Source organism: Carex rostrata, chromosome 5 (assembly GCF_964058835.1).
Source record: "Carex rostrata chromosome 5, lpCarRost1.2, whole genome shotgun sequence".
NCBI classification, from domain to species: domain Eukaryota; kingdom Viridiplantae; phylum Streptophyta; class Magnoliopsida; order Poales; family Cyperaceae; genus Carex; species Carex rostrata.
The window spans coordinates 2,470,094-2,494,978 of NC_135922.1; the positions used below are offsets into that span (position 1 = coordinate 2,470,094).

Sequence of the window (24,885 nt, forward strand, 5' to 3'; positions counted from 1 at the left end):
GTAGTACCTGGTGTGAATGTTGTTCTGGTACCCATCAGTCAGACAAGGGCTGATTTTTGTAAAATTTTGTAAATAAGTCCTAACTAAAACTTTGTTGGGGTTCTAATTCTGCAAATCATTGAAGTTTCATTTCAATTCTATTTATCAGGTACCAAAGCAAGTATCAGTTGCACATTTTAAGACCATAAATTTGAGTTTGTACTATATATTTCTTGAACTTTAATTTACTTAAATTTCTTGAATTGGAATAAATTTGGGTTTTTTCTTGTTGAATTTTTTATTTATAGTACTCGATTAGCTAATGGGTTTGAACCCGATAAGTTATTTGAATCCGATTTTTGCCCCCCTTGACAGAAATCCTGCGTCCGCCCATGATCGCAATGACATTTGTTTTACAGGTGTTGCACCTAAATCTAATCGTTCTATGATATTTCTCATTTTGTCCTTAATTCACTATTGGGCAGGAAACATCAAGGAAGAAGTTGTGCAAGAGATGATGATTTGGACTCCCGCTGAGATTGACGACATTCTGCTGCGCGAATGGGCTGAAGCTCCTGAGATTGTGGTGCTGGATGGGGACACGTACTCATACTGATGAGAATGCTTAGTTGCTATTGTGCTTTTCTCTAGCTTTTATTTGTGTCATGTTTTGCCTTGTAATAAGTAATATCCTAGCAACTTGTTATGCTGCTGATATGAACTTTGAATTGGAAGGCTGCTGGTATGCACTTTTCTACGGTTTACTTTAGGAAGATGGGGTAAGGGTATAGGAGATCATTCTTCTAGTTGATAAGGGTGTATATGATGTTTTTTTGCTGATGGTAATTGTGTAATTATGGCTCTGTTTTTGCTAATGCAAATGGGCATCTATGCCTCTTTTTAAAAAAAAAATATTGCAATGAAATTTTTTGTAACACTAAAAACTAATATTCCTTGATAAAATTATTTTAATGCAACCAAATTGTATTCAATAACCATTGACCTGTCACATCTTGATCTCATCTATCATAGACGAATCTGGCAAATTGTACTAAAAAACGCTGGCCATTTCTGCAAATTTCAAGATTATAAATCCAGACATCTATCATAGCTGTCCTGATCCGCCAATGAATTTGATTAAAAGATGAAATTTCAGATTCAATATCAGCTCTCAATCAAATAGTTTGTCTTAGTTTAATTATATGTATATTTTTAATTTTTTTTTGACGTGTAGAAGTCTAAGTTCATTTATATACGTACTCGCCACACATAGATTGGTACTTATTTCTATTTTTTTGTACGTTAATGTGTCATGCGCTAAAACTTACTAATATGGTTATAAAGTTACTAATATGCGGTCCATTTGATGAAACTTTCTATAAAAATATGGAGGTTAAGTTGTATTGATATGGACGTCTGAAACTTTACTTAAAAATATTGATGAAATTTTTGGTGTATTATTCCATAATTGGTAATTAATCTTTTTTTTTTTATCGATAAAGAATTTTCAGAGTTTTTATTTATAATTTTACTTGGCAGTTGCTACCAATGTTTTTTTTAATAGAAAATTTATTTATAATTTGGATCTTGAACCGATCTATTATTTATGGACAGTGGTTCGATAAATGACAACTTTATATTACTTGTACGTACATCTTAAATGGAATATGTTAAAACCGAGTGTATGAAAACCTGGATGAAAAAAAATTTAATTAATTAACTAATTTTATTTTACTTTTAGAAGATATAACATTAGCACCGCCCATAGAAAATGAAAAATCTACCAATTTTTTCTCAAATTTAAAACTGCAGCCAAGCTTTCAATAGTCTACCTATACCCACTCATACTGTTGCACTATCCACCATTCCTAAGAAAAAACATAAATTCATTTTCATCCCCCCCCCCCCCCCCCCCCCACACACACACACACACACATACCCTCAATTGAAATAAAGAAATACAAAGACAATTCCCACAATCAGAAATACATGGCAGAAGCTGTCTATCCTGCTGCTAGAAAAGCTGTGATTTCTGTGCTGGAAAAGCTTGCTGCTGTCTTGCTAGAGACAGTTCGGGAAGTGCAGGCTGTGCGTGGGCAGATTGAACAGGTGGAAAAGGAGCTTCGCTTGATCCAAGCGCTGCTCAGAGATGTTGATTCCAAGTGTACCAGAAATAATGTGGTAACAGAGTGGTTGAACCAGGTCAGAGAAATTGCCAACAGAATAACTACTGTAATTGATACAATCCAGGATAATATTGAAGAAAACCGTGCAGAAAGTTCCGACGGGTTCGTCACAACTATTACCAAGGCAGTCAAAAGAAAATATAAAGCGTACAAGCTCAGTCTGCATGACAAGCTCGAAAAAATCATAGAGGAACTAGATCGGCTTTACCAGCGCCGAACCGACTTGAGAATTGAGGATCTTGGTGCTATTGACGATGTTGATGATCCAGAAGGTTCTGATGATGTTGATGATCCAGAAGTTGTTGGCCTTGAGGATGACCAGGCAAAGGTTATTGAGCAGCTGCTTGATAGAAGTATTTCAAGGCGCACGGTGCTCTCGATTGTGGGTACTGGCGGCCTCGGGAAGACCACCTTGGCCCAAAAAGTATACAACAGGTGCATGTCCTTTCTTTTGAATGTTTTATTTATTTATACATAAAGCGGGTAAATTTTTGTGGAACAATTAATCTATAACAAGAAAATTGCTAAATTCCAAACCAACTAGTTGTGAAGAACTCAACTGTCCAAATTTAGATTGTTGTCCTTTCTCAACAAGTGATGTTATTCAATTCTTAGAAAAATATTGTTATGTATTATTAGTAATCAATTACCTAGAGCAAACCTGATAATTTAACATAAACTTATATAGTATATGAGTTAAATTCATGACAATGGATTATTTAATGGGATTGTATAGCAATTTAAATTATGATGATTTGCATACATGAAATATAACAGTTACTCAACTATAGCCAATATATGTAGTTCTGATAATTTGTTCCATAAATAATCACCGTAATATGTACGCTTAATCAAAATTAGCCTCTCTATTTGGTTAATAGAATTTACAAGATGGTAATAATGACTCCAAATATTCTTAGCTCCATGCATGGTAAATTAGGGACAAAGACGTGGGTCAAACTTGAAAGAGTCTTCTCTTAACAATAAATTTCTCTTGTTCAAGCCACCAACCTTCACCAAAAAGAAAAAAAAAATTCTCTTTTTTTGTTCCTTATTTTTCCTTGATGTAAAACTTTTTTTTTTTTTTTTGTAAAAACAGTGATAAATTGGAGGGACAATTTGATTGTCGCGCATGGCAGTCAATTTCTCAAACGTACAATTTAAATGAACTCTTGAGAGAAATTCTTTACAAAGTTAAACCTCAAATGAAAAACAAAAATCCACCCGTAACAGATAGGGATTTACCGGTGAAGCTAAAGAAATACTTCTTGATCAGTGGCAAGAGATACTTAATTATTTTAGATGATGTGTGGGACATTAATCTTTGGGGGCAGTTGAAAATGGCATTACCCGAAATGTACAAGGCGAGCCGCGTGATCATTACCACCAGATCGATTGATGTTGCCAAAGCAGCAGATTGCAACACAAAACCGTATAAGCTCCGTTACCTAAGTCAAGACGAAAGTCTAGCTCTCCTGTTCAGAATTGCTTTTCAGCAACATGTACAACTTGAGAATTACCCAGCTCATCTCTTGGATGTGGCCAATAGATTAACGAAAAGATGTGGTGGGCTACCCTTGGCATTGATTGTTCTAGGTGGTATCCTCACAAGGAGGGAGCGCACCTACCCTGACTGGAACACGTTGTACGAGACCATAGATTGGCATGACACAGATGGGAAACAGTGCTCGCAGGTCCTTGCCAGGAGTTATGAAGACTTGCCTCAATATCTCAAAGATTGTTTTCTTTATTTTTCTGCATTCCCCGAAGATTATGAGATTTCAGGAGTGCACGTTACAAGAATGTGGATGGCTGAAGGATTCGTACCGAAAGATGGAGCTGGAACAATAGAGTACAGAGCGGAGAAATGCCTTGAGGAGCTAGTGCAAAGGTACATCTCTTCTCAGTTCTATTTTTAGAAAATCACTTGATCTGAAAATTCTGGACCATCCAAAAACAGTGATTTTCAATAAATCTAAAAAAATAGTAAAAAAATTTCAAAAAATGTAAAATTTGGTTTCCAAACACATATTAATATGGAGAACAAGATGAACGGTTCAGATCGACCGTTAGAATTTGAAAACTCAAATATAGAGTCGTAGCACGGTAACAAATCGTAATATGCATAGTACCATAGCCTCACTCATATATATATATATATATATGAGGAGGGATTCGATTACACTCTTTTTTGGTGACACCGAATTACATTTTATATTTTCAAAGTCCAAACAGTCGATCCAAACCGTTCAACATGATGGATATGTTACAATGTGCTTGCAGATCAAATTTTACATTTTTTTTAATTTTTTATTATTTATTAAGATGTGTACAAAAATTCAATGGTATGAATATAGTGATTTTGTTAAATACTTAATAAATAGTAAATAAATTCCAAAAAATATAAAATTTGATCTGCAAGCACATTTTAATATATCCATTATGTAGAACAGTTTGAATCGACTATTTGAACTTTGAAAAGTTTGAAAATCGAGAGTGTAATTCAGTGTCACGAAAAAAGGTGTAATTGGATCCTTCCTATATATATATATATATAGGGTCCGGCTAATTTGCTGCCGGGAACATTTTAGCCAGAGGTGTTGCCCTTTTTTTTTATTTTCTGATCTCCAAACAACAAATCCAAATAGTTAGATGTTTAATCTATATTATAATCTACTTGGAGACCAAATTTTACATTTTTTGGAATTTTTTTACTATTTATTAAGCTAGTTTGAAAACCGCTGATTTCAATGCTACAGAAATTGACTGAAAACAGCGGTTTTCAAACTAGCTTAATAAATAGTAAAAAAATTCCTAAAAATATAAAATTTGGTCTCTAAGTAAATTATAGTATAGATTAAACATCTAACGGTTTGTATTTATTGTTTGGACATCACAAAATAAATAAAACGCGGCAGTACCGCCGGCAGCAAATTAGCCGAACCCTATATATATATATATAGAGGTTGGCTTCTGATTTTACTGTTTTGTTAAGGCACCGTTGGATCAGTGATTTTCAAAGTGGCTTAATAAATAGTAAAAAAAATCAAAAAAATGTAAAATTTGGTCTCCAAGCATATTTTAATATAGATATTGACTTGAACGGTTCGAATCGATGTTTAGAACTTTGAAAATTAAAAAACGAATTGGTAGCACCAAAGCTCAGGAACTACCACTTTGATCTTAGCCAACCCCTCTCTCTCTCTCTGTATATATATATATATATATATATATAGAGGTTGGCTAAGATCAAAGTGGTAGTTCCTGAGCTTTGGTGCTACCAATTCGTTTTTTCATTTTTCAAAGTTCAAAACGTCGATCCGAACCGTTCAAGTTGTTCTCCATATTAAATTGTGCTTGGAGACCAAATTTTATATTTTTCTGAATTTGTTTACTATTTATTAAGCCACTTTGAAAACAGCTGATCCAACGGTGGCTTCTGATTTTACTGTTTTGTTAAGCCACCGTTGGATCAGCGATTTTCAAAGTAGCTTAATAAATAGTAAAAAAATTCAGAAAAATGTAAAATTTGGTCTCCAAGCACAATTTAGTATGGAGAACAACTTGAACGGTTCAGATCGACGTTTTGAACTTTGAAAAATGAAAAAACGAATTGGTAGCACCAAAGCTCAGGAACTACCACTTTGATCTTAGCCAACCTCTATATATATATATATATATATATATAGGACGTGGCTACGGTGCTACGGGTAGCTAAGAGGCCTCCGTGCTACGGCTCGGATTTCGAGTTTTCAAAATCCTAACGGTCGATCCGAACCGTTCATCTTGTTCTCCATATTAATATGTGCTTGGAGACCAAATTTTACATTTTTCTGAATTTTTTTACTATTTATTAAGCCACTTTGAAAACCCCTAATCCAACGGTGGCTTAACCCAACAGTAAAACCAGAAACTACCGTTGGATCAGCAGTTTTCAAAGTGGCTTAATAAATAGTAAAAAAATTCAGAAAAATGTAAAATTTGGTCTCCAAGCACATATTAATATGGAGAACAAGATGAACGGTTCGGATCGACCGTTAGGATTTTGAAAACTCGAAATCCGAGCCGTAGCACGGAAGCCTCTTAGCTACCCGTAGCATATTAGCCAAAACCTATATATATATATATATATATATATAGCAAAAGTTTTTCGCAACTTACGTATATCATCGTTATTGAAGAAATGGTGGAAACTCAGTTACAAACTTTTAGGCAACAAATTATTTGTTACAAAAAGATTTAAAAATAGATATTTTGTTGTTTGTCAATGTTTCACAGAACTAGATATAACGTTGCATTATTGCCATGAACATGCTTACAAATTTGATATCGACATATATATCTAAGGTGTATGTTAGAGTCAAGGACATCAGTGTCTAAACCAATAATTCATAACTGAATAAAAGAAATTGAAAGAGTGAAGCACTAAGATAGCCTGATATTAAAAAATATATATATATATAAACAAGTGCATAAGAACTGGCTAATAATTAGCTTTGGTGATATGTAGGGGTGCACAAAAAATTCGAGATTCGTGATTCGATTCGAGTATGATTCGAAAAAGTTAAAAAAAAATTCAATTCGAAAGTAATTCGGTTCGAAATTAATTCAATTTCGAACCAGGCCCAATTTGATTCGTGTGGTTCACGAATCTCGAATGGTTCGATTCATTTACGAGTGTAGTGGCTCGGAACAGGCTGTCAAGGAGAGAGAAGGTGGGGGCCTTTGTTACTAAACCGTGCCCTCCAGTCTCTGTAGCGGGTTAATAGTCGTGGAAATTTTAGCCGATACACAGAGAGTTGTTTAGATATGAAACAGTAGATCCATGTCTCTTTCTTTCTTCTCTTCCTACCTTTCAATCGTTCTCGTTTCGAGCAACAGCTGAAAGCTCAAAGAGACTCTTGCAAGAAGAAAAAAAAAAAAAGCAATAAATAGAAAAGAACCCATACAATCTCGACTATTTAGCAGTTCATACAAATTTATAGCTTAGTAAGAGGAGCCAGAGAGTTCAAACTAATTTCTCTCAATATAACCGAATTGTTCTCAAACTAATTTCGAATCAAATCGAACTAATTTTGAATCAAATCTAACAAATTTGAATTATACCGAACCAAATTCAAACTGGCCTTTTAGGTTTGAAATCTATTTCAATTTCGAACTGGATTCGGTTCGAAATAATTTCGAATTCGAATTCAAACTAGGCCCAATTCGATTCGGTTCGGTTCATTTGCAGCCCTGGTGATATGTCGAAAGCTAGCTTTTTATCTTCAAAATGTCAATATACATAAATAATACTTCTATTCGGATTTTGAACTTGCAACTTTTCACACATCACTATTTTTTGCTAATGGATTGAAGGCCAATTTTCGTATACTACAACAAATTAGTTTACTGAAAATTACATGATGTTTTAACAACATATATATATATTTTATTTCGGGTAGCACTGAGGTAAGAAAAAATTTTGATTTTCACTGTACTGCGCTTTGCTTCATAAAACAAGCTAACAAAGAAAAATATGGAGCATATTCTATTTGACAAATTTACTCAATAACGCTTTAAAATATTTAAATCTTTTAATGATAACTAGACGCTTAATATCACGAATAGTTGTGACTTACATAAAATTCATGTTTTTGTATATATTCTTTTAAATCATAAAACATAGAAGGAAATAAAAAAATAATGTGAAAACCATACGATAAAAAGCTGTAACAGACCCGATATTTTTATATATATTATATATAACCTTCATTTAATTAATTAATATTCTTTTTAAGGGGGATGATTGTAACATCCAATAATTTAATTATTTTTCTAAATTTATTTTGGATCTATATCTAATATTTAAACATTAAAAGGTTTAATTTGTAAATATATATATATATATGAGATGAGCTACGGTGAGTTGCGAAGTAAAATGTGTTTCTACTTCACGCTATATTTTTATTTTGAAAGTCCAAACGACCGATCCGAACCGTTAGATGTTTAATCCATATTGAAATGTGCTTGGAGACCAAATTTTACTTTTTTGGAATTTTTTTACTATTTATTAAGCATTTTTTAAAATTGCTGTTTTGCTGTGACCAGTAAAAAACAGTAAAATTTTCTGAACAATCATATCAGAGACTTTTAAAATTGCTTAATAAATAGTAAAAAAATTCCAAAAAATGTAAAATTTGGTCTCCAAGCACATTTCAATATGGAGAACAAGATGAACGGTTCGGATCGACGTTTTGAACTATAAAATCGGAAAATATGAGCATGATGTAAAATAGTCGCTTTACTTCGCAACTCACCGTAGCCCATCTCATACATATATATATATATATATATATATATATATATATATATATATATATATATATTAAATGATTGTTATATATAATATGAGAAGGGTTCAAATGCTCCAACATTTTATGCTCCAAAAATAATCCAAAATCTGAACCGCATGATTTGTGTCAAGACCTGTGCGGATCAAAAGCGAATGAAAATATAATCTAGTTTTTCTCTATTGTTTCAAGTTGCAATTAATATCTCTCCGTTTGTGCATTCTCTCCCCTTTCTCTTGACCCGGCGACCCCTCCCATCCCCTCCCAAGCACTACTGTTATTTCACTCTCTGTCCTCTCGCTCATCTCATTCTTCTGAGACACGTAAAATCAAAACCAAGTATCAACAATCATATATGTAGAGTGCAGAGATTGGAGTAAAAAATGGTAAATTGACAGAGTTACTACTTGCTAGAAAGATCACCAAACTAAAAAGATCCTTCATTTGCAAAATCAAAAGCGATCTGCCTCTAAAAACTTCATTTGCCTAAAAAATAAAATGCTTCTTTCGTGCATATGTTTGATCAATATAAATTTCAAAAAAATTAACATGAATTTTAAGAAAATCAATTACGTCAGAGAACGATGACGGCTGAGAAGATGGTTCGACGGAGTTTGGAGCCATTATTGGTGATGAAGCTTAGGCTAATTCGCTGATGGGCCAGGTAAGAGGAGGGGCCACCCCTGTTCTCTTTCTCTACCATAGGAAGGAGAAAAGGAAAAGCGGGAAGAAGATCAAAGGACGTCGTGGGAGAAGAAAGGGCATCCATTTTCAGAAGTACATGAAGAAGAAAGGCGGAGGCCAATCGGGAAGGAGAAAGGGAGGCACGATCAGCCATGGCAACAATTTTCTGGATTACTTGAGAGAAGGCCAATATCATGTACTGGAGATGATTGAAAGAAGCTAAGACGTGTCATTTTGGAAATGAAATGTCATAGCCAGATCGCATCTAAACCTTTAATCTCAAATGGAACGTGTGGTTCAGATATTGGATTATTTTTGGAGCACAAAATGTTGGAGCATTTGAACCCTGCTCATATAATATATATAAAAATATCGGGTCTGTTACAAAAGCAAAAGTAATTACTTCTAGAAATTTTATTTTAACAATAGAATCTCAAACAAAGTTTTATGGACACTTTATTGTTATTCTCAATGGTCATATTAAAGTCTTCATTTTGATTGAGTTGATTGGCTACAAATTCCATCATCAAGGCAAAATGTTATTTTTCCCCAAAAATGTATCTAATTAATTAGATAGCAGAGAAAATTTCAATTCAAAAATTGAGTTATCTACTAATTTCTAACAATGTAAAATATTGTTGAAAAATAATAAGTTAATTTATTACACTCAATATAATTTTAAGATTTGCAACCAAAGGTAATGTTATAATTTCTTGTTGTTGCAAATTATGCTTTTGTCGATGTAATTCTATCCTCTGAAACATAGTATAAAAAAAAACTTGTTTTTGCATGCTTTGATTGGATCAGATTGTTAAACATATAAATTCAATTGTACTTACCTACAAAACTTCAATACAAATAAAACTTTCGTACACAATTAAAAAGAGAGAAATTATGAGCCTAAGAAAAACTGTTTGAATAATAAAACTGATTAAAAAAATTTAAATTTATTTTTATTAATTGAGTTTGAACTTGAAAACTTGTAATAACCTAACTATGTCAAAGAGAAAAAAATAAGCACGAAGTTCCAAACAATTTTCGGTGTTGAACCGTAATCAAAGAAAAAGTTTACTGCATGTGACTCTTCACAACTAATGAGGTATCAATTAAAAAAGGTCAAAAACAGATATGTTTAAATATTTCTCTCATCCCAAAATATTAATTGCCATTAATATAAACATTACATATCTACTTTGATTATACGGAATCTATCAACAAATATTTTCATATATATTACTATTATATGTAGTCTTTAGATCTAAATGAAAGAGGACAACCATATTCTTAATTTCCATATATACCACATTTTTAATTTTATCCATTTAGAAAAATTTATATTGCAACTTAATTTATCGACTCAACAAATTTATATGTAACTTAATATATTAGCCTAGTAAGAATTTTTAAAAATATTAATTTCAACATTTCGAGGTGCCTAAATATATTTTATATTTTTATTACTGCACCATGGACTATATAAAGAGGACATCCTTTGGATGAAAGATATATTTGAGCGTTCAAGTATTTTTCATATTAATTTGACTTAAGAAATACCTAGTTATTCATAAACAAATATTTTCATTCTTCTTTGATGTCAATTTGTATAAAAAATACTGTTGTAGGTGCTTGATTCAAGTTACTAAAAAATCTTGGAACAGCTACTGCAAATACTGTAGTATTCATGATCTTCTACGGGACCTAGCTATCCGCAAAGCTAAGGATGAGAACTTTTTCACTGTATTCTCAAAAGAAGATGATGTTAACAACATAGCTGCTAGCAACCCACGCCGTGCGGCACTGCAATTTTGCACTCCCACAGAGGATGACATTTATTCAGAAAACACTCATTCTTTACTCTGTTTCGGTTTTGGGCGAGGGCCTAAAAATAGTGGCTTTGGACTACTAAATTATAGTGGGTTTGGAGTACTTCAAGTGTTAACCTTGGAGCGTGTCAAGATGACCACATTTACTCGGAGACAGTGGCCGAAGGGTTTGATACACTTGAGGTACTTGGGGTTAAGAGACTGCTATATTCCACATGATATATTTAAGAAGGTTTCCTTCCCTAATCTAGAGACCATTGATTTAAATGGATCGGAAGTAGATAATAAGGAGAAAGGACTATATTTGTGTGATGTCGTAATCCCAACTCTAAGACATATATATGGTAGTGGTCTCTTTATAGAGTTAGGCTAATATGACATTGGTGTTATTTGAAACTAAATAACACTACATCTTAAACCCTTAGATCTGCTTTAAGATTCGTAATATCCGCTTTTACTGTTCAAGCACTTTATTTTGTACGAATCTTAAAGCAGATCTAAGGGTTTAAAATGTGGTGTTATTTAGTTTCAAATAACACCAATGTCATATTAGCCTAGCCCCTCTTTATAATCCATTTACCATTAAAATGGAATAAGCATACAAATCTACAAACAATTATGGATGTGCACATACACATAGAATCAGTTGTTGAATTAGGATTTTGTATCAACTTGCGTACGTTTGGAATTTTCATTGTTTGTTATCTAGATAATGGAGGGGCCATAAAAGAGTGGCAAAACCTCAAGAGTGTGCTGAAAAACACAGTCCAGTTGCTCTACCTCTCTATTAGAGCACACGGGTTCCTACCATTTGGTGGCACAAAAGACTTACCTTGTCATGAGAAGATACAAAAACTAGTTCTCAGGGGAGAATGGGAAAGAAATATATGTGTTCCAACTGTTGACATGTTTCCAACAAACCTCACCAAATTGAGACTTGTAAGTTCTAAACTCCAGGAAGATCCAATGCCCATATTGGAGAGGCTGCAGAGCCTCAGGATACTTTGTTTATATGGCTCATATGTGGGAACAGTGTTGATCTGTTCAACTGGAGGGTTTCCTAACCTTGAAAAACTCAAGCTTGGAGGTCTGCACAACCTACATCATTGGGACATAAAAGAGGGAGCTATGCCCATCCTCCGTCGCCTCATAATTGATGATTGTTATAAGCTGCACGTACTTCCCGAGCTACAAAAGGTGCATAATCTTCAAGAACTAACAGTTGAGGGTCCCTCACGTGAGCTCTGGGAAGGTATGCAAATGCAAGGAAAAGATGTACACAAAATTAAGCATATCCCATCTGTGAGTATAAGGTAAAATCTCATGCATCTTTAATTCCTTGTAAGTTTTTTTTTTCAGATTTAATTCGATTGTCTTCATAACTCATCTGTTCATATTACTTTGCATGGCTGCAAGACTTTATTTTTGATTGTCATAACTTTTTTTTGTTATTTTTGTTGTAACTTAATTAACTACTCTTAATTATTGTATCCAATATGTTGAGCAGGAACTATCACCCACAAGAAGAAGACATCACATAATCTCTGTCTACTTAGAGACGGACGGCCAGATTTGAGTCTACTTTTAATTTTATTTTATCCCTATTTTCACTTTGTTGTTCCCGAGCAGTCCAGCTTTTCATACTTGCCCGTTGTCATGGTAGCTAGGTTTCATTTTCTATTGTTATGTACTTTCAGTTTTTATAATTGTAATTGTACTTATTGCAAAGGGAGTTAATTTTTGTATGATTATTTATCTGATTATTACAAGTAAAATAAGACAAATGCTGAATAATGTCTTCCATTACTTTCTTAATTTCAATCTCTGTAAATCCTGGTATTTTTAGAAATCATCTAAAATTATATGTATATCATTTTGAATTCGAGTAATATTTGTTGGTGGGATTTTTAAAATATTTGTATACTGTTTTTTTTCACTATTTTTTCAATTATGAAGTTATCAGAAATTAATGCATGCCTCTTGGGCCAGAATTTGTACTTCTTATTTTTAAGATGCAAAATTTGTTGTAAATCAAATGGGGTTTATTTACTTCCCACATAATTGAAACTTAATTACAAAAATATACTAAATTAGTGTAATTCGCTATAAATTTGTTGTTCTGATTATGTTGCTAAATCATTATTTTAATTTTTGTGCTGAACAGAACTATCGAGAAATATTCCCAATTTCTATTGTTTTATAAGAATAATTTGAAATTACTGAAATTAATTTTTCAGTAAATTAATTAAATAATGTTTCGGGTTCTCATTGATTATACTATTGGTTTTTACAATAATTTTTAATTAGTTACAATAATGTTTTGGGTTCTCATGTGTCTCCCACTGTGCGGTATTACAGAGGATACATATCAGAATAAAATCAGAATAATATAATTAAGATAATTACTGATGGATAAACTATGGAGTACAGTACTAAGTGTAGTGCACTTCGATCCATATTATGGATTTATATTTTCATTTTTCAAATCTAAATAATCAGTCCGAACTATTAATCATGATCTCCATATGAAAATGTATTTGCATGGAGTCCAAATTTGACATTTTTTTCAATGTTTTTTACTTATTTTTGGTCAGATAGAGAGAAAATCACTAATTTTGGATGGTCCAGAATCTTTAGATCTAGTGATTTTGTACATATTTAAAAATAGTAAATAAAATAAAAAAAAATGTAAAATTTGGCATCCAGACACATTTTCATTTAGATATCATGTTGAGCAGTATGGATGAAATATTTGAATTTTAAAAATAAAAATATACATCCACAGTACAAACCAAAGTACGCTACACATAATACCCTAACCTCACTCTTAAAATAAAATCATCAACTTAGTTGAACTGCTAAATCTATCTGTAAAGTAATGTCAGAAATAAAATTTAAAAGTAATTTAATGGGCTGAGCCCACAAACCGCACAAGCCCCAAATGATAAGGGTCACCCTGTTGTATAAGATGATGTGCAACTGATACTCATGCTAATGCTTAACTTGCATTAACAACTTTATAATTATAAAGGCTCTTATTGATTCAAAATTTTAATTATGATAATTCTGAGTAACACCAAGCAATCACTCAATTCAGAAAGCTTTTTTAACTAACATTTTCTCAACTCGCAGATAGAATGAGCTATTAGAAAATAAGAAAATCAAATTTCATGGTTAAGAAAAATTCTTCCTTTCTTTTGGGCATGCGTACGTGTACTTTAAACAATCAATTGATAATTAAAAAACAGTATCCATTTATACGCTACAAAAATGGCTAAATATTTGTGCACGGTATCTCAGCAATGACTAACGTTACAACTAACAAGCTATAAAAGATTCAAAAATCCCCACAACTGGAGCTAAATACAAGCACAAATCCTTGATCTATCGTCTCGCCCCAATCAAATTCAACATTTTGTGTCAGATATTTTGTTTAGACACTTAACCATGTGTTACTGTGGGTCCCACCTGCTCTGCGGCCCCCTCTTTTCAGAAGAATAAATAAAATAGTTACAAAATTCATTCTTCCATTTTGCTATCATCAGCAGAAGCATCATCTTCTTGTGCGATGTTACCAGAATCGGGTTCGGGTTTGGGTTCGGGTTCGGGTTCCGACTCAGGTTTGGGTTCGGGTTCGGGTTCCCCACTGGAAGCAAGGGGCATCTCTACATCTTGAACCCCATTCTCTGTGGGACCCGCTTCGTCAGTACCATTTTGGTTGTCAGGTAACTCCTCAACTGGTCTGTATTGGTTCATCATTTGCATCTGTATGAAAAAGAAAATGAAGAAAACGATCAAGGGTCATATGGTACACAAGGCAAGCACGGGTTAAAGAACAATTTACCAAATTGCAAAGAGTACCCAACATTTCTTGTCCAAAATTTTTCAAGCTATGTTGTGACACTTGCCATTAATCCGCAAAAGCTTTAGATATGTTATTTTGAAGGAAAAGAAAAAAGGAAAAAGGAGGATGAGTGAGACTATCTATGTTTTCAAATTCAAACCAGTGTTGTAAAAAACATCCGTTTAGGCCCGATTAATCGTCCAATCAGTCGTTGACGATGATCAAACTGTCACGGATTTTCTCGAATAATCGGCCGATTATTTCCGATTATTCCCGAATAATCACTTGGCGGTACCATGTCTGTCCGACGAGCGCATACCATTATTTACAACACTGATTCAAACAGTCGATCTAAACCATTCAACATGATCTTCATAAAAAAAGGTATTTGGAGCCAAATTTTACATTTTTAGAATTTTTCTACAATTTTTCTATAGGTAGAAATTCACTAATTTTGGATGGTCCCGAATCTTTAGAACAAATAATTTCCTATGTAAAAAGATAGTAAAAAAATGTAAAATTTGGTCTCCAAGTACATTTTCATTCGGAGATCACGTTGATCTGTTCAGATCAAATCCATAGTACGGACCGATCTGTAATATGCAAATGATTAATGCATCAGAAAGTACCTGATAAAGCTCATGCATTCTAAAACTGGCGAGCTGTTCCATATCCTCGACCCCCTCCACAAACCGCACCATGCCGGTTACTCCAACCGGCCGATCTGTGAAAGGTGTCGTCTCTTGCAAGTTCAAACCGAGCTTGTCTGGCCTCTGTAATAGGAGTCTGAAGGTGGGTTGCAACTCAAAGCACTGCTCAAAAAGGGCCCGCCGGCAGAACACGTACAGCCCCAGCCGTGCACGTGACATGGCCACGATCAATCTACGGACATCACGCAGGTGTCCCACGAACCGGGTCCGTACTAAGGAAAGCAGGATGAAGTCGTTTTGTTGCCCCTGGAACTTGTCTACAGTGGCCACCTGGTTTTTAATATTGCACAGTTAAAAGTTGAGTTTGGTTAACAGTCGCGTTAAATTATTCAAGAAAGCATTATACTGTTGGCATATAAATGTAAAATCAAGGTATAAGCAAATAATAAGTAGCCTTGATTGACCCTCACTAATACTAAACTAAGAATCGTTTTGCCCTATTTATCAGTAGTTTACATTCAGATGTCAAATTACATCATATCAAGGCAACCAAAAGCTAAATAAAGAAATATAAACCGCAATAAAACAAGAACTATCATAATAATTTAATAGTAAACTAAATTAAGATCAAAGAAAGTAAGAAATAAAAAGCAAGTGAAGTACCTTGCTAGGGGGTTCAATTCCATATGCTTTGCACCTTCTACTGATAACATCACGGATCAATAGTTTCTGTCCATTATAAGTCGTCAGAATAGAAATTTTTGACGCTGGGTACCCGAGCGAGCGCATGTAAATGTAAACACTGACTATATATTCCGCCTCCCCTACATTCTGATAAAACCACGGAGACGGTGCTGACTCACCTTTCCCCATGAAATCCGGCACATCCACCAACTGATACTCATATGAGAACCCTGCATTCGCCTTCTGAAACATTGCCTCCTCACGCACATAAGGTAAGTCTCCCAACTCTCGGTATCGCCAATTGTACAATTTTGCAATTGTCGGCCGGGCCCTACCTTGTGCATTCAGTTCAATGTATGGTACACCGAGTCTGACGAAGCGGGTGAATAAGGATTGATCCATGTGGCTGTACTTTTGGAATGCCATGTTTTTCACAACTGGGGGTAGTTGGTGGTGGTCCCCGATTAGAATGCATCGTTTCAGGCGTGCATGTCCGTCCTCTTGTCTCTGAAGTAGCATGGGTATAAAGGTTTCGATTTCAAGGATTTGTGCACTTTCTTCCATTAGTAGGTTGTCGTATTTGAACCCTAGTTGGAGAAAATCTTTTCTTTTTAAGGCTGCATGGGTGCACGTCATGGCCACAATCTTTGCTTGTTTTGTCATTAGGTAGTTTGCCCGGTCGGCAGTTGATTTGAGAAGTTCAAATGCCCTGTGAAATAGTTGCATGAATTTAAGTAAATAAAGGTTACTTGAAATTAAGTTCATGCTGATTAATAATTACCATACTATGTCTTCTTATATGATTTGCAACCTAATACAATATGGTACTACTAAAAATGTGTTACCCTTGATTATCTAATTACACTTCAGTTCAATCAATTTACACCGACTAGTACTCAAAACACAATGAAAAACACAAAGAAAGTGTTCAAGAAAGTGCACAACTAACAATTATTTAAAATTGAGTTAATGCTGATTAAAAATCTCCATACTACGTCTTCTTGTATGATTTGCAACCCAGTACAGTATGGCACTACTAAAAATAGCATTACATTTTTTGTCATGTGTGCTTTGCTTGGATTAAGACTTGATTATCTAATTACACTTCAGTTCAAACAATATAAAACACGGAGAAAGTGCTCAACCTGGTATAACACAAAAAACCTAGGCACAAGTGCACAACTAGAGGCACTGCGTATCAGATATACACAAGAAAAAAAAAACAGAAATAACAAAATGGTACCTGCACTCCTCCAACTCTTGAAACATGGTAGAGAGATGCCGAAAGCAACCCTTGGCAGCACGCATGTCCCTCTCAAACGACTCCCCAGTAAAAACTTGCTCAGGAGCATTTTCAAAAAATGCAGAGAATGGGAAGTTGTCCTTGACATACTCTGCCTTGTCAGTATTGGAGGCTGACTCATTAAGGAACCGCTCCCAGCGTGAGTAAACATGGAGAAGCCAAAAGTAACTGGCCGCCTCGCAAGTGTGTGCGGAATCGGGCGGGAGGCGTAGGGAGATCGCTAACCGCTCAACCTCACGTAGAAGCTCGAGGCGACGCACGAGCATGGCATTTACACGGCCTTGACGGCTGAAGTCAAGGTCAGTTGCGAGCTCTTGCTCTCCTTGACCTAGCCTGAGTAGGTACCTCGCCGGAACATCCCTCTAAAAGAAGTTAAAAAAGGAAATAAATTAGACGAACAGCTCCATATATTCATTGGGTCCGGTTTATTTGATTTCAACTGAACTGAAAAAGTTGGGATTAAAATGGTTCAGTTTTTCAGTTTAAATGGATCGGTTCGGTTAAAATTTTTGAATTACTTCGGTTTAGATTTTCCAAAACCAAAAAGACCAAACCAACCAAACTCTATATGATTCAAATCCATGCTTTATATATAATGTATTTAATATCAACAACTTATATTTTGGTTTGGATATTTTGTATGGAATTGAATAATGCCATGTAATGTCAACAACTTATATATATACTTCATATTTATTTTTATGATTATTAAATGTATTTGTGTATGTATTGACTTTTGACATTTTGAAATTTAATCTCCCTTATTTCGGTCCAACCAAACAAACCGAAATTTACTTCAGTTGTTTTCGGTTGACAAGTTGAATTCGGTTGGTTCAGTTGAATTTTTGAAAACCGAATAAAATTTTGGGTTGACTATATTAATTCGGTTTTCATCGAACCAAACACCCCTGTTGAACTGATTGGCGAAAGATGTCGTAATTTCTTTGCATAGAAAGAGTGTTCTTTCTATGTAAAGTCATTCGTATATATCAATCCAAATCGGTTTTTTAACTAAACCATTACGATCTAAAACATCATCATAATCAATATAAGGTATTCTTGGTATTGGCATATAAAACTTCTCACATTTTTAAAAATAACTAATAGATTGGATTTCTTTTAGTTATTCTTTTATCATGTTAACTGAAAAATATAAAGAAAGATAACTACCTGCATGATCTTCTCAAAAAGATCATTCAAAGCTTGATTCGAGTGAGTGATGATCAGTGTCCTCTGAGAGGGGCAATTATGGTAGAGAACGTTCAATATCTGCACCGCTGTGTCTGTCTTACCAGTACCTGGTGGCCCCACAACCATGGTTAAACCAGGCTGAATCCCTGAAATGATGGCCCCTACCTGTAAAATTATGACTTCCTATTAGTACAACCAATCTAGCTTCAAACATGAAGTACACCATTCAAATTAAAATACAAAGAGAAAGAGAAACTGATAAATAAAATACCTGTGTTGATGTAAACCTAACTGCATTTTGCTTAGGCTTATCTTGAGGATACGGCCCTGGGTCAGCTGGAATGTAAGACTCAACAACTAACTTCTCCTTCTTTGAAATATTATTCTCTTCATTTACTGGTTTTGAATTGCCTGGTAATGCACTGGTATCTCTCTTCAACGAATCTGGTATTCTGATACGAAAAGGCGCACTTGGTTTAGCGATCTCTGTGCCATCCGATGTCACAAAGGAAACCTATAAATTACAAAAGGTACATTTGTCAATAAGTTCCCCTCTTATAGATACATTATAAAACAATTGTAAAATATTGCAATTTTACCTCGTGATTGGGGAAACTCTCCCTCAAATGCTCGTCATCAAGAAAAGTATCCTTAAAATCAATCTTTTCGAGTAAATCTGGCATATTAGCCCACTGTGCAGCTGACGGGTTTCCATACCCTAAAAATATGTTGTGCAACCACTCAGGCACTATACATGTCTCATTCATGAGATCTCTAATTGACTCCAAAATCGCCTTAAAATTATTTTCCTTCGGTTTTCGTCTCATCAATACATTAAAAGATCCATATATATCCTCAGAAGCATTATCAGTGGTATCAATGTAATATTGCGCAGGATCAAGAGCAACTGTTATGGTACGCATGTCACCTTTCGGTGGTTTCCATTCTTCCCTTTTTACCCTTCCCGTGAAATCATTCATGAGATTTCCTCCTTCGTCACGTATCTCAGTCACCTCACATCCACGCACAAATTGTAACCCTAATCGTTCCGGCACAGTAGATTTATCCGCCTCGTCAGCACTAAGAGGTTCGAAAGTCGGTTTAATCGAAAGGAGAAATAACACATCATGCTCTTTCAAACCATCCCATTCTGACCGAATCTGGTGCCGGTAGCTAGCAACACTAAATGTTACCTCAGCTGTCACAGCTGCTGGTTTGACCTCTCCGATACTAGGTTGCTTCACTTCAGAAATTTTGAACTGCTTAACTGGGACTGCCATGCGGGACCAACCGCGAAATGCGGTTTCCCCTTCATTGTTTATGTAAGCAAGGAGATGTGGCACGGCCTCTTGGATGTCTTCACGGATTTCATAAGTCGATTCGAGACGAAACAGGTTGAAGTTGCGTAGCAAGTAGTCATGAAGGGTTAAAAATTGGAGATTTAGTTTTGGTAAGGCTAAGCAACCCTCACCAGAGTAGTTAATGCTTGGTACAAGGCTCTCATCCCACATTATTTGCTCATTCGGGTAAAGTGGCATTGCATTTATTGCTTCTTTTTGAGATTGACGTTTTTCAAAGAAGGAGACCATGACTTCCATGAGAAAATCACGTCTAGGGCTGCAAGGATCACCTTCTGAAATTAACTTGAGCTGTTAAGGCAAAAAGCTTGTTAGATAATCATGCAAATAAGTAAATGTAATGTATTTATTCTTTTACATGAAATTTCTTTTTTTTACTCATGTTAGTCGTGCATTTCATGTTTTTTTTTTTGGATTTCACCAAAAAGGCCCATGAGAAACTGTTTTTTCATGACAAAACTTTTACTTTAACCTTTTTAAAATTTGAAAAGTAATTTATTACAAACCTTATTGCAAACCAGCTCGCGTAGTTCTTCATCAGACAAGACCAAAAGCTTCTTCGTCAGATCAGCACGTTTGTCAATTGCACCAATATTGCACTGTGAGAAGTCTCGTAACTGTGTTGATAGAGAGAGAGAGGGAGAACAAAATTTCATTATTTAATCCAGAATCAAAAAAATCTTGCAACTGGTGCACTGGTCATGGATTGTGCAATCCATATTATGGAACAAAACATTTCATTTGCCAACATAAATTGAGCGGTCATATTTTTCTTTCCATTTGCATTTGTTATGTTATAGAATCAGGCTAAACAAATTGATTCACAGGTACACAATTAAGGATGAATTGAGGTCAAATGGGACCATCTACAATCTCTCTGTAAATTTTGCTTTCCTTCGTATAAAAAATATTTAATGATAAATTAAAACCTGGTTGACAAAGTTTTGCCAGTATATAAAACTCAAGCCTGTATTAAAAAATCAAGCCTTGCAAAGTTTGGTCTATATATTATCTGGTAGTAGGGGTGTTCGTTGGATCTGGTTTATTTGGTTTCCAACCAAACCAACAAATTTTGGATTAAATGGTTCAGTTTTTCAGTTTAAATGGTTCGGTTGAATTTTTTACTTCAGTTTTTTATACTTGGTTCGGTTTAATCTCTCTTGTTTCAGTTCAATCAATTGTAATTCGATTGACAAGTTTAAATCGGTTAGATTTTCGAAAACCGAGAAATTTTCGGTTTGACTATTTTAATTTGATTTTAACCGAATCGACCGTTTGAACACCCCTATATGGTAGGCCAATGTTGTGATTACCAGAAAATGAATATGATAACTGCTCCATTGAGACTGAAAAACCATTACCTTAGGTACTTGCTTAAAGGCCAAGAGTTGAAAGGCCTGGAGACGGTTGTAGTGGGTAAGCAGCACATCATCATCTGACAGCTGTGTGCCGAAATGGTCGTCAATTTCAAATCCTTCATAGAACTGCAACAGGTCTACCAGTTGTGCAAAGAGACGTCCCTTTTCGTGGGTGTACAGAGCACTAAGGTGGCATTTTGCAACGACCGACACGTCAGCAACCAGTGGCCTCAGAAATCTGATAGTGTTTTAGCATGTTGGTATCAGTAGGATGCATGTGGCAATTCAAATCTTGAGAAAATAAGAAACTATCAACAACAAAAACTAGAGATAAGACCTAAGGGCATGCACTACAAGCAACCATATCGTCTTGAGTTGTTTAGATTTCATGTATGCCCCTCAAAAATCTCAAAATTATCTATCTTTCCCTCTGAAATTAACAATATCATATTTGCCCCTCCAAATTCCAGAAACTCACTAATTTACTCAAAAAAATTCCCCCAAGAAAATAGATGATTAAGCTGTTCCCAAGGCTTTCTCATCTACATTAAACTAACATATAAAATCAGAACTCAACATACAAATCCTTTGTTTGACAATTCTCATTTGTATGTATGGAAAAAAAAATTGGCTTATGAAAGCAAAACACGTTATCAAATTTGAATACAATACTGTTACCATCACCTTAACCAAAGGACAAGGGTCAAGAGTTGGAATATGAGAAATGTAAAATTAAAATTCACCAATACTGTAAAAATGATAGGTGTAATTTGTAGAAGAATATATTATATAGCACATCAACTTATGCATTTTGGGACAAGGATCAATGGTAATACATATTTGCATTAAGAAAGAAATGCATCAAAATAAAGCCTTTCTATTCACCTTCTAGTAGGGAGTTGGCTCAAAAGATCAATCAAAAACTCCATAAACCTTTCGCAATACAAGACACACGATTCGTCGACTTGCTCCTCCATGGAATCCTCCTCGGATAACATAACCTTGGAATCCAGAATCTAAGATATATCAATGTAAAATTGTTCATCAGGTGTAATGCACTTGAACTTTAATGAGAAAAAGAACTGAAATCAATAAGATAAGGTAAAGTCTAAAGAACAGTTTACCTCTAAAAATTCTTCGATTAGATTGCGAAGAAACCTCACTTCCAGCACATTAGTAGGGTCGAAATCCTCGCCTCCTTTCTTAGCATCTTTTGCTTCTCTTTTTGTCATTTTTTTCCATTTCTTTATCAAATGGGGGTTTTGGGACAGCTCCATCTGTTAAGGTTTAGAAAAGGCATGAGATGAATTCAATCTAGCAAAAGTTACCTTACTAATTTAAACTAAATTTACTAGTGAAGTATTACCAAGTACCTGAAATCGGCCGAAAGAGAGGGAATGCCACAACCGGAGGCTTACTAACTGCAGTACAGTTTCACTGACAATCTCATCCTCTAGACTCTGAAAAGCATTTATCATGAATAGAAGGTAATTTGTTTTCTCAGCCATGCTAAAGGCCCTTTGCTGCAACCAAAAAAATAAAAAAATTGGAGCAAGGTTAGGGAGATTGAGAAATGAGAAGCAAAAAAAAGTGAATATATAAGAATTGCTTTGCATGTGAAGGAGAGAAACATAGGCAATTGGTTTGTTCCTGTGAAGTGTCATTAAGGGTTAAAATTACCAGTAAAAGTTTTACAGTAATGAAGCCTCAATTTAACCCAAAGTTATATACTAAGTTAGCCCTGAATTTAATCAAAACAAAACTAAATTGAAATTGAAATTATATCATAGTGCATATAAGACTAAATATACCCAAATTCACATCAATGTACTATTGTATTTGCAATCAAACACAGGATATGAAACATGAGAAAAAGTGAAACAAACCTCCTCCTTGAGCCGAAGGACTCTCCAGAGAAACCCCTTGAATGCCTCTTTTTTGTCATGAAAACAAACCCAAGCAGCAACATTCTCTCGAAACTGCAACAAAAAAGCAACAAAAGAATCAGTACCAGTAAATATTCTGACATTACTGGTAAAAACCTCTACAAGCAAAACAAACCTTCTCATTAACCATGAGGATCATAGACATGACATGCTCAAAACTTGCCGAATCAGGATTGAAATTCGGCCAGAGATAGTTCTCCAAGTACTGACTCACTTCTAGAATCATAACTCGATGCAATGGCACAGTCTTTCGACCTCTATCAGTAACCATCAGCTCAGTTTCATAAATCTCCTTAACAACCTCAGGCTTGAACTCAGTGTCAGTAACTGAGGGGCCCCAGTTTGCAGCGGCGACACGTGTCAGGCGGTCACGCTGGATCTCTGATAGGGTAATGGGCTGAGCAAGGGACCCGATAGGAGGTGGCTTCTCGACCGGGAGAGGAGCTGGAGGTTCGCTGGTCTGGACAGGAGGCGCAGGCGTGTCGATGGGGTACTCAGCCACGCGGTGGCGCCGGAAGTCGTAGACGCCGGTGCCGTAGACTTTCGGCATGGCTGGAGTCGGGGAAGGAGAGCGCGAGAGAGAGAGGTTAGGGGTTAGGGTTTGTAACTCAAATGGATTTCTCTCTCTGCTAGTGAAGTAATAGGACTCTGGAACCTCTGAAGTAACTCAAAATTTGGATTGAGGCACTGGATCTCTTTAATATTCGTACCAAAACAGATCTGACGGTCAGGATCTAAAATCAAAACTTCAGTTACTTCAGTTACTTTGTTTTAAAAAGTTTATAAAAAAAAAATTTCTTAAAATAAGATTCAGTGAACCAGCTGACTCGTAGCGATTACAGGTTGAGATTTCAACTCGGACTCTTAATCTCAGTCCAACTCGCTAAATAAGCCGATTATGAGCTAGACCCAGCTTAGTCCTGACTCCTTGGGTTAGAATTTTGACAATGTTGAAGGTCGATATTTTTTTTTAAATATATATTAATTAATGGGGAGAGACTGAGAGATTGATAATAATTAATTTTTAATAATTTTCAATAAATAAATTTAACTTTCATATTTAATTTTGTTGGCGTGATCTAAATAGTATGTTTATCATTTCATCGATCATGTCCATAAAGCTGATGAAATTTGATTCCTAGACTATCTATATATCTAATAAAATAATTTATGAAATTATTTTATTCCAATCTTACTTGAATTAATTTGAAAAACCATCATCAAGATGTCAATATAATCACTATCAAATAATTCCTCCCAATTATTTTTTTCCTGAGAGAATCCTCCTGATTAATTTATTTTTTTTAAATAAATTTATTAGTAGGTAATTGCAAAAAATATTCTCTTTTATGTGCAATTGCAAAAATACTTTCTACTTTAATATTCATAAATTAATGGTTAACATTTTTCAAAAGAAGAGAAAAAAAGTTTCAAATTATATATTTAAATTAACTCAAAGAGGATCATTATAAATCAATATATAAGTTAATAATTTCAATTGCTTTTGAACTCACTATACTAACTCATGTGTTTCATGAAGAGTTAAA

At 34.7% G+C, this 24,885-nt stretch overlaps 3 protein-coding genes across 3 annotated transcripts; 2 read left to right on the top strand and 1 right to left on the bottom strand.

The window, feature by feature from the left end:
- Positions 1-1,947: 1,947 nt before the first annotated feature.
- Positions 1,948-11,688, top strand: LOC144554859 (putative disease resistance RPP13-like protein 3). The gene is made up of 4 exons (XM_078303216.1): positions 1,948-2,600; positions 3,265-4,056; positions 10,804-11,348; positions 11,558-11,688. Exons 1-4 carry the CDS (start codon positions 1,969-1,971, stop codon positions 11,560-11,562), a joined length of 1,974 nt encoding a protein of 657 aa, XP_078159342.1. The 5' UTR covers positions 1,948-1,968; the 3' UTR covers positions 11,563-11,688.
- Positions 11,623-12,757, top strand: LOC144554860 (putative disease resistance RPP8-like protein 4). The gene is made up of 2 exons (XM_078303217.1): positions 11,623-12,317; positions 12,512-12,757. The coding sequence occupies exons 1-2, from the start codon at positions 11,623-11,625 to the stop codon at positions 12,543-12,545; spliced, it is 729 nt and encodes a 242-aa protein (XP_078159343.1). The 3' UTR covers positions 12,546-12,757.
- A 1,477-nt stretch (positions 12,758-14,234) lies between these two features.
- Positions 14,235-23,975, bottom strand: EMB2765 (P-loop containing nucleoside triphosphate hydrolases superfamily protein). Its single transcript, XM_078302269.1, has 14 exons — positions 23,454-23,975; positions 23,279-23,371; positions 22,766-22,915; positions 22,517-22,669; positions 22,278-22,408; positions 21,396-21,630; positions 20,541-20,651; positions 19,276-20,325; positions 18,948-19,190; positions 18,656-18,841; positions 17,426-17,847; positions 16,162-16,891; positions 15,478-15,828; positions 14,235-14,769 (listed from the first exon to the last, which is right to left on the bottom strand). The coding sequence occupies exons 1-14, from the start codon at positions 23,886-23,888 to the stop codon at positions 14,524-14,526; spliced, it is 4,536 nt and encodes a 1,511-aa protein (XP_078158395.1). The 5' UTR covers positions 23,889-23,975; the 3' UTR covers positions 14,235-14,523.
- Between the last annotated feature and the right edge of the window lie 910 nt (positions 23,976-24,885).

Coding starts and splice junctions, on each gene's coding strand:
- LOC144554859 (XM_078303216.1), top strand. CDS start 1,969: ATGGCAGAAGCTGTCTATCCTGCTGCTAGAAAAGCTGTGATTTCTGTG. Junction 2,601..3,264: donor GCCCAAAAAGTATACAACAG/GTGCATGTCCTT, acceptor TTGTAAAAACAG/TGATAAATTGGAGGGACAAT. Junction 4,057..10,803: donor CTTGAGGAGCTAGTGCAAAG/GTACATCTCTTC, acceptor ATACTGTTGTAG/GTGCTTGATTCAAGTTACTA.
- LOC144554860 (XM_078303217.1), top strand. CDS start 11,623: ATGGATGTGCACATACACATAGAATCAGTTGTTGAATTAGGATTTTGT. Junction 12,318..12,511: donor ATCCCATCTGTGAGTATAAG/GTAAAATCTCAT, acceptor TATGTTGAGCAG/GAACTATCACCCACAAGAAG.
- EMB2765 (XM_078302269.1), bottom strand. CDS start 23,888: ATGCCGAAAGTCTACGGCACCGGCGTCTACGACTTCCGGCGCCACCGC. Junction 20,652..21,395: donor CCTTTAAGCAAGTACCTAAG/GTAATGGTTTTT, acceptor CTATCAACACAG/TTACGAGACTTCTCACAGTG. Junction 16,892..17,425: donor CAAGAGTTGGAGGAGTGCAG/GTACCATTTTGT, acceptor ACTATTTCACAG/GGCATTTGAACTTCTCAAAT.